The sequence below is a fragment of the Gymnogyps californianus genome, chromosome 5 (assembly GCF_018139145.2).
Source record: "Gymnogyps californianus isolate 813 chromosome 5, ASM1813914v2, whole genome shotgun sequence".
Lineage (NCBI taxonomy): Eukaryota > Metazoa > Chordata > Aves > Accipitriformes > Cathartidae > Gymnogyps > Gymnogyps californianus.
The window spans coordinates 34585162-34598924 of NC_059475.1; the positions used below are offsets into that span (position 1 = coordinate 34585162).

The 13763-nt window shown below is 35.6% G+C and overlaps 1 protein-coding gene across 8 annotated transcripts in view; it reads right to left on the reverse strand.

The window, feature by feature from the left end:
* GPHN (gephyrin) overlaps positions 1-13763 on the reverse strand; it is a 310850-nt gene that overhangs the window by 144046 nt on the left and 153041 nt on the right. For all 8 annotated transcript variants that reach the window (XM_050897249.1, XM_050897248.1, XM_050897247.1 and 5 more), the window contains exon 4: positions 3766-3858. In XM_050897249.1, coding sequence (XP_050753206.1) covers positions 3766-3858 — 93 coding nt within the window. The remainder of the gene's footprint in view (positions 1-3765; positions 3859-13763) is intronic.

Below are 13763 nucleotides of genomic sequence, written 5' to 3' on the forward strand. Positions count from 1 at the left end.
TGACAATTATCTGCAGTGTGGCTGAACTATTTGTGAATACACATAGCAACACAGCTCAAGGATGTCTAGCATCAGTTGAGGCACAATAAGTTGACTTCTATCGCTATTATCTAAGTACATAAAGTTAGTCTTGTAGCGGGGCAAACAAGACTTGCAAGCCACACTAGAGATGAAGGATAAGAAAACAGCTAGAAGACTCTGTTAGGGTGCAGACAAGTCAATTTTTTGCATGCACAATTTTGCAAAAGAATAAATGTAAAAGTATACAAGACAGAATATAGAAAACTGCGCAGAGCACCTGTATACATGAGATTTTTCCTTTCTCCTTTGTATTGACCAACGGCAATAGAGAAAATACATTTCTATCTCAGAAGAATACCCAGTGATTGATAAAAATGCTGCCACATTATTTAAGTTCTTTCACAAAAGTTAATGTATATTATCATTAACATTCTGTAAGAACTGTAACTGTCTACCACTCAAGTATTGTAGTTCCAAGGAAAAAATGTTTGCATCTGGAAATAAAAAACAAAAGTTCCCTAAATAACTTAACTTGGGCCATATGTAAAGCCCTGATCTCTGTTCAGCAACAAACACTTTTAAAATCAACAAGCAGACTGTATGAGCATTTCCAGTATGGATTTAAAGACTACCACCATAAATTATAGGCCAAATAAGATTGTAAAAAAAATGTGGTTGTATCTACAAAATTAAGCCTACACTTTGGCTTTAGTCCAAATGCAAACTACTACCAACTGCCATAATAGATGAAGAATTACAGCATTCACTAATAACATCTACAACACAGTTTCCTTCAAATTCAGCCATCCATTGGGTGGATTTTGTTTTTTAAATATCCACATGCATTTCATCACTTCTAGTCGCGTAGAAGTGAAGGATATTCACACTGCTTAAATTAAGTGACCTTTGCCCCTCGAAGTGTGAATCATAGTAACTAATTCAAAAGCTTCTCCCCACCCACTGACTAGACCGAGGCTATAAATTTAGGGACTAGAGATAGGTGAGGAAAATCAGATATTGCGAAGACACCTAAAATCATCTATTCCATTATAATGAAAAAAGTCATTACACGTCATTGAAACAACTGAAATAACCTGGTATGATTCTGATATAGTGTTCAAAAGGCAAAGTGAGTGGGGAAACTGAGTAACTGTTTTTGAAACGTAATCATAAATTTCTGAAGTTTCATGAAGTTATTTTTAATAGATACATTACACTAGGCACTTAAATTAATTACAAAATGCAATTAACATTAATTCTTTGGGCTGTAAATACTCTCAGGAACTAACTTTATCTTGTACAGTACAATAGCAATTATGTATCTATGCTCAGAAAAGAAAGCAGAAAAATGTGTTTTCTAATCGAAAGTATAGGAGGATTAGGGAGAAGCAGGACTGAATCATTCCAGCTGAAATATGACCCGAGGGACTACTCTCCCTGCTCTCAGGAAAAATGCTAAAATGTCTTCCAGTATCAGATTCAATTATTACCAGTTTTAAAATCATGTCCTAAAGATGACATCTCAATAGCACAATGTCATGATCACATCATTTCGTTATCAGTTCAGTAATGAGAGGAGAGCATGCTGGATGAACACCATACACGGAAGAGATTAAAACCACTTCCTACATCAATGTAAGTTTTCCTGAGGGCTTGCTATTGCAAGCTATTGCATTTCATGTTGACATAATGAATTCTCCATTTTGAACTGGCTCTCTCATTGACCCAAAAGACATATAATATAGAGCCAAAGCTTATGCTTCTTCATATGTTTTTGTTATGACACATACTGGCAAACTAATTTTCTTCCCTTAAAAACATTTGTTTGAATCAATGATCTAATAAACCCTAACATAAGAACAAACCTTATCATTGCCACTTTGTAACAAAAACTGGGATTCAATCTCTCCACTGTGATTTAAGTTTAGTCTTGCAAGTTAATCCAACTTAAATGTGTGAAAAGTGAGTAATACTGTCCTATATAAATTCTTTTTAAGTATGGGAATAATTTGACAGTCAGAACACTTAATTCTGTTATAACCAACCGAAGTCTTGCATACCTATTACGTTTAAAAACAATGCATTTTTTCTTCAGTATAAGTTATTAATGATTTTTATATCAATATGTTTTTATTATATAGTCTAAAGACACTTCAACAACTCAGATAATTCTTGAAATGGCTCACTGTAACATCAAAACTAATCAAATCATCACCACCTGTCTTAATCAGTTTGAGTAACAGCAATGAAGCAATGTAAGGAAAATACTAGGTGCTTATGTGCAGAGTTCTCATTTGTTTATTTCTTGTCCCAAATGCTGCTTGAGAATCTGTGGCTAATTGTTGGCACTGGCTGCAATGCTTCCTCTGGCACTACTGCCTAGGCTCGACCCTGCATAAAGGTAATAAATCAGGAAGACTGAAGCAGAAATTCAGCCCTCCTTTTACACAGTGTTGGGAATACAACCTTCAAAACTATTAATTTAGTTTGCAAGTAAGAGACCAATTCAACCAACACACTTTTCACTTTTGTGTTGCTTTAGCACGGTGAATCATCTGCAAATTCAGTTTCACTAGCTAGCACACTGTGCTCATCTTATAGTGTTCCAATTTTCTGATACACAGACCCTTAGTTTTTAGTTACTCAAGGTTTCTAGTACGTAATCTGAAAACATCAGAAGTAATGTACAGGAACATTTTCTTTACATGTTTGCTTAGTTACACAAATGTTATACAATAAATTAAAAAAAATTTTTAAATTCCTAATGGAATAAAGTTAAACTGCAGCCATGGTTGACAGAACACATTTGTAAGTAAAAAGCATTGTAGGCATGTTATAATGAACTCAAATCAACTCTAAATTGAAAGTCTAAGCAACTGAAAACTTATATGAGTACTTAAGAGAAATCTAAATATGTTAAATTATGGAAATAAACACTTCAGGCACTCAATCTTAATTCTGCCCTTTAGTGAACATAAGCAAACAAAAAAAGTATGTGATTTTAAAAGTTCATATTAATCTAATTTGGAACCATAAATACCAAAATACTTCAACAGCAATCACGCAGTCATTTCATATGACAACTCATGGCCATGAGATTATTAAGTTTCCTTTTGGGTTTTTTTTTTTTTCCTTACCTTAGCTCCTTATAAGTGGAATGTAACCAGATTTCCTGTGCAACATTTACTGGTGCAGGTTACCTCCATCTCTGTGCCTGTTTAGCTTTTTTTGACAATGTGGTGTCAAGCAAAGCAATAGCATCTTTGCACAGAATTTTTTCCCCCTACTATCTGCCTCTCACACTCTAACCTATAATGCAGTAGTTGTCACTGCAGTAGCCTGCAAGGGAGAATTAAAGGATCTCTCTTATCCAACTTTTTCTTGTGCAGGACACAACAAAAGCAACACAAGTTTTTGCTTAGCAGTGTTATACTGCAGTGCTAAGGCAAATTACGCCAAAAAAGCCGTTAGAATTTTGTTTTGTAAGGGGACTGGAAATCCATTATACTATGCCACCTTTTTAGTTTGAAAATCATTTAGGGTCAGAACCCAAGGTCAGAGTAATTCTTTTGTGCTATATTCCCTATTGCTTTTTCTGCTTCCAAGTTGTGTATCACTTGACCTGTCTGGAGATACTGCAAAGTAAAGTTACAGAGGAAATTTCAAAACAATATCAACCCCCTCCCCCGACTAATACATTTCTACACCAAAGGGCAGATTTTTCTTATTCCAGCAATATCTCACCTCTGGAGTGACATCTCGTGGTGCAAACCCTGTTCCTCCAGTTGTTAAAATCAAATTAAGTTCCTTTTCATCACACCAATCTATCAGCGTCTCCTGAAAAAGAACATGAATCCTGTCAGATCTAACAAGTAATACGTGGGATACAGTTATCTCAGAAAACACCTGAAGACTTGAAATGTCTTAAAAACAGACACACACACAATAAATACAGGGAATTGTAAAATCACTCATGACTTTTTATACAAAGTTTTTAAGCCACTATTTATAACCAACATATGACAGAATAATTCAAGTATCCATCGTAATATTTTTGGAAATGGAAACTGAAATTCTGTTCTCTACCTCTTGACCTGAAATGGAAAACAAGAATTCACAGTTATTCATTTATATCACTGTTTATTTTGATTTTGAGATATGAATGTAATGCTTTGACACATGTTAATAGAGTACGTGCATTTAATTCAGATTACATGGTTGATTCTTATTACAGTAACTTTGGTTTCTGTGCTTCACTTTATAATAGCGTGAAAAAAGCAAGAACCACATATTTGTAAGCTTATCTACTAAAAGATGCAATAATACACCTGGCACAGCAACACAAAAGATTATCTATAATCATCTTTTCTACATTCCCTACAACATCTCAATAGGACTGTGTATACCAATTCCAAGGCTGGACTAAGAAAGCTTAACAAATCTGTCATATAAATTTAATGACTTACAATACTGGAGAACTCATGATACCAGAGAAGTGTTTAATTTGATCTGCATGCATTTTTTAAATGACATCTTAAACTAGTTTTCAAACTGTGATAAAAATTTGACATAAGCAGAAAATTTATTTAGTCTCAATATGATTATATCACTGATCCTTCATACTCTGCTGTGGGCTAGCACAGCAGCAGAATGTCTGCCTGGAGCTCAAAATTAGCTGTGTTACATGAAGTACACTCATATATTACACAGTAAAGTATCCATCTGCAGAAATCAGTCAGATCAATTACTTAGACAGCTATCCTTATTCTAGCAAAGAAACCTGATGCTTTGAAAAAGTTTAGGGCACATTTATGTTTCTGTAGTATTATATTGGGGAGGAACGAACTGGTTTGGTGACTGTTGGCTAGAAGCTTATTATTTACCATAAAATTAGATCTGAGCAATATACTGATTTAAAAAGCTTAAAATATTGTTGATGGTCATAAAACTGTCCAGAACATTCTAAAAAGTACTACCAATTTAGATTACTCCTCAGGTGTATGTTCTGCCGGCTTAGCACTGCTATGTAACTTCCAATTAAGAGAAAGCTCATATACAGCCTCTTCCAAATTGCAGGTAGAATAAACTTGCATCTGCCTGCAAGCCCCATCATACAAACGTATCCAAGGATTACTTGAAGAAGTGGCAAAGCTGAAGGTTCTGTCTTATTTCTCCTTTCTTTACTCATTCCTTCCACTTCCCCTTTTGTGTTTTCTCTTGTCTTTATTAAAAGTACATTCATCTTTTTACCTCTTTGGAGGACGGCACTCTGCTTAGGTGGGCTGTAAATTACCAGAAGTTTCTGGTTATATGAACTTTTCAAATAAGCGCGAGAAAAGAACACACATAATGTCTCAGACCCATACATAAATGAACTATTAAGTCTGACTTTTGACTTATGCTTTGAAAAAATGTAAATTACGGTAGTAAAAAGCATTTTAAGTCTTAAAATTGTTTGCTTCAATAACATAGCTATGCATCAGAAAAATTATTTTAGAGATGGCATCTTCTCTATTTTATCGTCTAGAAACATATTTGTCTTGACTTTGAACAGCTACAAATTTCAGAGACTACTTGAGAGAAGTTCAGTGTAAAAATGGTGTTTGGCAAAGTTAGAGCTTAATATTGTATATATTTTTAAAATTATTGTCATCAAGAACAATTTGTCAGTATAAAACAGGAGAAGGAGAGATTTTGTGGGTTTTTTTTTAAATGAAGTATTTATCTTTATATAAAATAAAACCCGACGAACTCCAACTGGTTTTACAGAGAAAATAAATCCTTCCTCTGTTCTCATTTTCAATAATACTCCAGTTAACAGGGAACAAAAAGTCATGTGATAGCCTACAAAAAGCTAAAGAAATCAGTATACACCCTAACTCTTCAAATAAACTGAGCAATAATTAAATGCCTATTACTGCTATTCCATCAGTGTACTTAGGGAGACGTATAATTCGCTATCAAGTTCTATTTATAGCAAAGAAACGTAAGCTTTCAGTAAGACCGCCTTTGACTATGAGGCAGTAAGTTTGGGTTTCATTGTATTTTAGAGGTGTAAATTGTACCACTTAGATCTTTTAAAACCATGGAAAAATACCTGAGACTGATATTCAGCTTATTTACTTTCTCTCTAGCCCACAAAACTCTATCCCACAAAACATTCTCATTGACATTTTAAGTATCTAAAAAAAGAAGCACCACCCCTATCAGTCGAGCATAAAAGGCTACTCATATTCACTTTGCTGGTGCCAGCAGTCCAGCCAGATTCTCCACTGGCTTTGCACGGAACTGAATTTGCTGTTTCTTCAAATGAGAATTCCTCTAGGCTAGGGACCTGATACTTGGCTTTACTGATGCTATACAAGCAAAATTACTATATAACATTTCAACCAGAGAAAATTTCATTAAATAATTTTTGTGCATCTTTCTTCTCTTCTATTGTTTCATTGATGATAAGCTTTCAAGATAAAATGAGACTAGGTCAACAAGTTACGTAAATCACTGTCACTCTATTCAAGTCAATGGAATTATGCTGACGGATACAAAATACAGTATCTGGCTCTGAAAACAGTACTGTGAAATTACTACCAGATTTTAAAAAGCCAGAACAAAACTACAGACCTCCAGAAAAAAAAAACCCAACAAATAGCTTAATATTTTTAACAATATCCTAAAAATAGGCTTTATCAGTTATTTTCTAGTGTCAAGGTAGACAAGGAGAAATGAAATCATTACAGTCAGTTCCTCTAGACACGTTTTTACTTTAAAAGCACACAACTGTGACTCTAACCTGTTCAGATTTCACTGAAGTCCTAGAATAATTATATTAATTATATTTTTCTGCTGCACAGAAAGAAAACGTCTTTCTTAAGCTTTGGATTAGTTCTGGTGCCCTGTCCTCTCTACCTATATCTTTGTATTTTCTCTTTTAAATACATTTAAATTTCTCTCATTTAAATAAGTAAGAAATCCTTGGGTCTAACATACAATTTATTTCCATCTCTTGCTCCAAAGAGCTCTTGTTTCAGTCATCCCCCTCTCTCTCCCAACTTGGAATGACTTGTTGGACTTCCTATGCACTGCCCAATCTTGAAATTATTTCAGTTATAACACTGCTCATCAAAAACTTTGCTTATGATCTCTTTGAATTTTCTCATGACCAGTGTTGATTTCACCAGTGCAGAAAAATCTTGCCTCATTCTTTCTCTGAATTCTTAGTCTTTCATACGTAAATTCATTGATTTTAAGGCCAATAAAGATCATTAACTCATGGAAAGAATGCCTACAGTGTGTGGCACAGTGCAGAGACTCTATGTTTACTGCGGACACATGCTTGCAAATTCATACAGGCACCGTCACACTAAGACACACTAAGTCCAAAAGCTGTACAGATGTATTCTTGTGGCAGCATATCTAAGCTAGTGCTTCCTGACATTTCAGTCAGTGAATGGCTGTAACACTTACAGACATATTTCCTTCTGTGGAGGTAACTTAAGCATCTCAATGTCCAAGATGCAAAACTGCCATTAGTCTAAGTTGCAATGGGCAAGTCACAGAATTTTGGTCAGTTCCTCCTGTATTTAAAACAAATTCTAGGACTCAAGCATCTCTTCACTAAGCCACCCAGCCTTGATCTGAAGAATTCAAGAGAGAAAATACATCATAATTTAACTTGGTAGGGTTTTCCAGCAGCTATTCATGTTTATCATTAAGTATTTGTTGTGTTTCTAGTAACTGTTTCTTACTAATCATTTCTGTGGGATAATGCCCCCCCCCTCCATGATACGTAAGAAACCTGCTCACAGAACGCACAATGGTAATGGTTAGCAAAGTGGGGTATTTTGTAACTCCATTAATGCACCACCCTCTAATCTCTGCAAGTAAGTGACCAGGAGAAACAAATAGGGATTCCTTTCTGGAATGAAAGGAACAGTTCCCTGATCTTTGGAGACAACTGAGGTTTGTGGGTTACTTATCTCAGTTAATTTTTGCAGTCTCTTGCAATAAAGCCTTACTACAATCATGAGCACTCTATGTTTCTGTCTTTGATTGCTGCTTCACTTAAATAATGGAGTAAAGCAGTTCTACATGTGTAATTAATTATTTCCTTTTCAGAGTGACAGAGGCATCCATTCATTGATACAATATTATAAAGCATGCTGTTAGCCAGGAATTTAAACTTGAGAAAGGTAGCAAGACTCCTCCAGTCCTCTCACTGCTACTGTATGCTGCTCTTCCACATACATATTGAGACTATGAGTAATGCCCTTAACTGGAGCAGAAGTATTACAAAGCACACAAAACTGGTCACCATGGATCAGACTAAATGCCTACACAGAAGAGCTGAGGTCTTGAGGACTGTTCCTTTCCTATGATGCTACAGTCCTATGGTATTTCTTGTCTGTCTTTTTGTCTTATTTTTGCCATCACTTTGCTACGAGAGTGTGATAACAGTCCCACGTCTTTACGCTTCCAAAACGATTAGAATACATTCCTTCATATCAATATTTTGGTACTTATTCCCAGGATTAACATGTATACCTTTTTTCTTATCAATACGTCATTTGCTTCATAATATAAGGATTGTAAAAATAATTCTCAATACATATGCATACTTTTCATACACTTTAACCATTGGAATATGACATGTACACTGTTACCATTTAAAACATTCATTAGGAAAAAATAGGGAAATGCTAAAAAGAATATAAACAGGCAGGTTTTCATAAAGAATCCATACAGAATTCTTCCATTCTATATTCAGTATTGAAACTGGTTAAGTAATTCTATAGTTAACAAAGATGTTCGGTATTTTGGCACACGCCAGATTTTTCTAGCACAGTGCAAACTTGAAGTTATTTTGCCTTATATGCACTACTAATCACATATGAAGGACCATTTAAAATATGTTAAAATTTAATTGAAATTGCTGAACAAATATAAATGTTAAATATGCAATTTAATTATGAAAAAATATACATTTATTTAAATTGGACTTTGAAACAGAAGTAAGTTAGTATAAGCTGTTTTACAGATATGCATACTATGCAGAAGTTCTCAAAACAACTTTATGTGACTGAAAAGATCATTGTGGCTTCTGGGAAAAACTACTGATAGTGCTTAGAAATGCAAAAGTCTGTGTTCTCCAGCACAGATCTTCTCAAAACTACAAGCTTTGTAAAATTATGTAACTTCTATGTTTGCAAATAAATCCTGTTTACTCTAGGATAGTGTGTTTCAAAATGCAAGGAAAAAACATATAACAATATGTTTTTAAAGCTATAATGATAACTTTCCTTAGCAATCCAGGTCAGAAAAGAAGAATTGTTATATAAAAATCCACATGAAATATCAATTTAATTTTCTTTCACACTTTGTGGTCTCATGCTAAAAGAGCTAAAAGGGCGTCTGAGATAATTTTCATTTATGATTATCTAACATCATCATAATGAATAAATTATAGTGAATGAGAACATGGAAAAACATATCAAGTCTGCATAGTTGCAGATTTGCCAAGAAAACCGGATGTCATTTTGACCACTGAGTTTCAGGAATACAGGAATTGGCACATTAAGACCTCATAACAACCTTTACTTAGTCATGTGGCTTGAACTACTTCAGACCCCAGCTCACTAAAGATTAACTGATACTATGGCATAAGAGAGCATATATAACTGCATGAATCAGAAATTCACGTCACAGCACACAAATACAAAGCAGGAAAAAAGAAAAAGAAAAGGTAAAAGTAACCCTAGTGTTGTATTATTTTTATATTTGTTGTATACATATATTGGCTGTAATACAACCCTCATTGTTGTATTATTTAGGAGTTTGAATCTTCTCTAGTCAGCTGACCATGGCTTGTCTATTAATTTAAAAGGGAAAATCATGTTGTCGTGGTTTAACCCCAGTCAGCAGCCAAGCACCACGCAGCTGCTTCCCCCTCCCCCCCGCAGTGGGATAGGGAGGAGGGAAAAAAAGTAAAACTCGTGGGTTGAGATAAGAACAGTTTAATAACTAAAGTAAAATAAAATACACTACTAACTAAGAATAATAATAATAATATAATAATAATTGTAATTAAAAGGAATATAACAAAAAACAAACCAAACCAAACAAACAAAAAACCCCCATCCCACCCCCCCCAAGTGATGCACAATGCAATTGCTCACCACCTGATGACCGATGCCCCAGCAGCGATCTGCCCCTCCCAGCCAACTCCCCCCTGTTTATATACTGGGCATGACGTTCCATGGTATGGAATACCCCTTTGGCTAGTTCGGGTCAGCTGCCCCGGCTATGCTCCCTCCCAGCTTCTTGCACACCTGCTTGCTGGCAGAGCCTGGGAAACTGAAAAGTCCTTGGCTTAAGATAAACGCTACTTAGCAACAACTAAAACATCAGCGTGTTATCAACATTATTCTCACACTAAATCCAAAACACAGCACTGTACCAGCTACTAAGAAGAAAATTAACTCTATCCCAGCCGAAACCAGGACACATGTACTGAGGACCATCAAGAACATGAATACCCATAAAGCAAAGGCACTGAAGGAAAGATAAAGAGCTGAGTTCAACATTCAGTTTGAAAATGAGGGAAGCCCTTAGAAATGTTAATATATTATTGGAATTAATTTCACATTTTTTACCCTATTTCTTGTGAGCGTTTTATTTCTTATGCTCACAATCTTTCTCTTATTGCTTGAAAGCTTCGCTGAAATGTAGATGTACGAAGATATTCTTATGTGTGGAGCAACAACTTTGCAAGTAATCAATCTCAAAATGATTTAAGAATATCAGAAAATGAAATACTAAAACACCATGAAAATACGCTCAACATTTTCTATTACTTCAATCCCTTTTTTTCTTCCCCCACGTCATGGTTTAACCCCATCCAGCAACTAAGCACCATGAAGCCACTTGCTCACTCCCCCCCCCCCCAGTGGGACGGGGAGGAGAATCGAAAAAAAGTAAAACTTGTGGGTTGAGATAAGAACAGTTTAATAACTAAAGTAAAATAAAATATAATACTAACAATAATAATAAAATATAATAATAGTAATGAAAAGGAATATAACAAAAAAAGAAAAAAAAGAAATAAAACCCAAGGAAATACAAGTGATGCACAATGCAATTGCTCACCACCTGATGACTGATGCCCCAGCAGCGATCCACCCCTCCTGGCCAACTCCCCCCTGTTTATATACTGGGCATGACATTCTATGGTATGGAATATCCCTTCAGCTAGTTCAGGTCAGCTGCCCCGGCTATGCTCCCTCCCAGCTTCTTGCACACCTGCTTGCTGGCAGAGCATGGGAAACTGAAAAGTCCTTGGCTTAAGATAAGCGCTACTTAGCAACAACTAAAACATCAGAGTGTTATCAACATTATTCTCACACTAAATCCAAAACACAGCACTGTACCAGCTACTAAGAAGAGAGTTAACTCTGTCCCAGCCAAAACCAGGACACTTCTGTACGAAAATTTGTTCCCATCTACTGTTGGTACCACTGGTATCCTCCTAGAGTGCATGCTAAGGTCTTGAAATCACGGCTACTCACTGGAAAGGATTGGTCACTCCAGAATAGCAGTTTTCCTCAGATGCCCGGAGGAAGGGATGGAACTTAGAGCTGTCAGAAGAGTCAGAATTAAATATTTTCCAAACTTGTCTGTTTCTTGAAACAACTTTCCTGTCCAGTCTGAATTTGGCAGATATATACATGTGTGTGGGCATATATGCACACATGCTCATCTTTACATAATAAAAATGTACTAGCAAAAGCAGCAAAGTTCAATGTGTCTCATTTCTGTCATGCGTAAAAGACCTCTCTCTACAATATAATGTTTACTTACTAAAATAAATATTATAGTAGTTATAAAAACTCTGTTTTTCTTAAGAATTTGAGACCAATTATAAATTAAATAAAAGAAAAACATAATGCCTCCTTGCCAGTATTACTTTTCTCAGTGAGAATCTTGAGATCTAATATATACTCCTCCAATTATTCCTACAACAACACAAGCTAAAATAGCAATTGGAATGAAAAGGAAAAAAGCATAAAACCAACTAAATTAATCCAATACTGCTCACTAATAATAGATAAACAGAAATGTTCTCTCTCTCTCTCTTTTTTTTTTTTTTTAATTAAAGCAGCACTTCAAAGACCTGTTATCACAAGATATAAATGTTTGGTTTTGGAGCCATAAACTTCAGATTAATTGTGCAGAACATGATGGCTTTTTCCACGTTTTCTTTCCCTTTGCATACATTAATGTTCATCTAAGGTTGTTTACTGTTTACTTTGGGTTTTCTTCTCAGAAGTCAGTAACTTTCTAAAACTAGAGTTCTTTACAATATTTTATCTATGTGTATCCACATCTACAGCACATGTATCTCATGCACCACAGATCAGAAGTTTCACCGAACTTTGCTGGCTGTAACTAAGCCCAGATAAGCTACATCTTAATCTTATTGAAAACATAGAAATGGCAAAGCCACAGAAAACCAACTGTAAATTTCTTTGAGCTGCCAAGACAACACTAACTGCTTCAACTCTAAGAAACTGGTAAAAGCATGTCCGTCATATAGGCATAGGCGATACACCCCAGAGAACTCCAAGTACAAACACATAAGAATCATATTTCTGTAATAGCCCTCAACTCACATAACCTGCACTTCTTAGAAACTATACTTGAAAATAACCACTTGCAAAATTTGCATGTACGTATTTGCATGCAGAGACAACTACATCTCCAGTTTAAGCCAGGTTATACCCTGCGTCTGCGTGTTCTGTTTAATGGGCAAGAAAGTGCAGTGGATTAAAAAATTACTACAAGGCTTCTGTGATTTAAAAAAAAGAACCCAGCAGTGGAAAAAATGTTTAAACTCAAGAGTTTGCTTTTCTATAACTATGAAGTTTTAAAAAACAATATAATTGTAAAAATATAATTGATTCTTACAGAACCCAGTTCAATTTCTAGCTTCATTTTCTAATAGTAAATACAATCTTACATGTCACTTCATACACTTAGCTATAATTGTGTAAGACATCGTTTCCTTTTACTTTTTAAATAGTATTACAACTTATGTAATTTCCACTTTTGGTGTAGCTCTCAATGGAAATGACAAATTGAACAGAGTGAAAATATTCAAATATCTAAAAAAGGTTAGGACGGGGGGGGGGGGGGGGGGGGAAGACATGAGATGAAACCATTAGAGAGACAGGGAGCTATTCAGTGTAATGCAGTTTGTAGTACAAATTCCCCGACGTGTGTATCGTTCATGCATATCATCCATAGAGCCAATGAATGAAATTGCCTTTAAAATAAAATCTACTGCTTCACCTGTGAAAATACAGTAAAGAAAATTTACCTACCAACGAACCGCTGCTGTACTTTGAGATATTTAGTCCATACATATACTCTAAGAGTGGGTGGGCTCGTGGCCTGCCCTGGAGTGTCGCGGGAGGGGCGCTCTAGCTCCTCCCCTCTTCCTGCTTGAGGCATGACATACAGGGCAGAGTGCATCCGCCACCACTTCAGTTCCTCTTAAATGCACAATCAAACCTGAAAGAGATTCAGAAAGAGGGGAAAGGCAGGTAGAAGACTAATGTACATGCAGACTATACCTCTCAAAGAACACCAGTTACTGACCAGTAACCTTTCTTCTTTGAGTCTGCATGTACATTGCCGCAATGACTCACTCTGAACAGTTACCTTTGCCTTTTACAACCCAGGAGAAG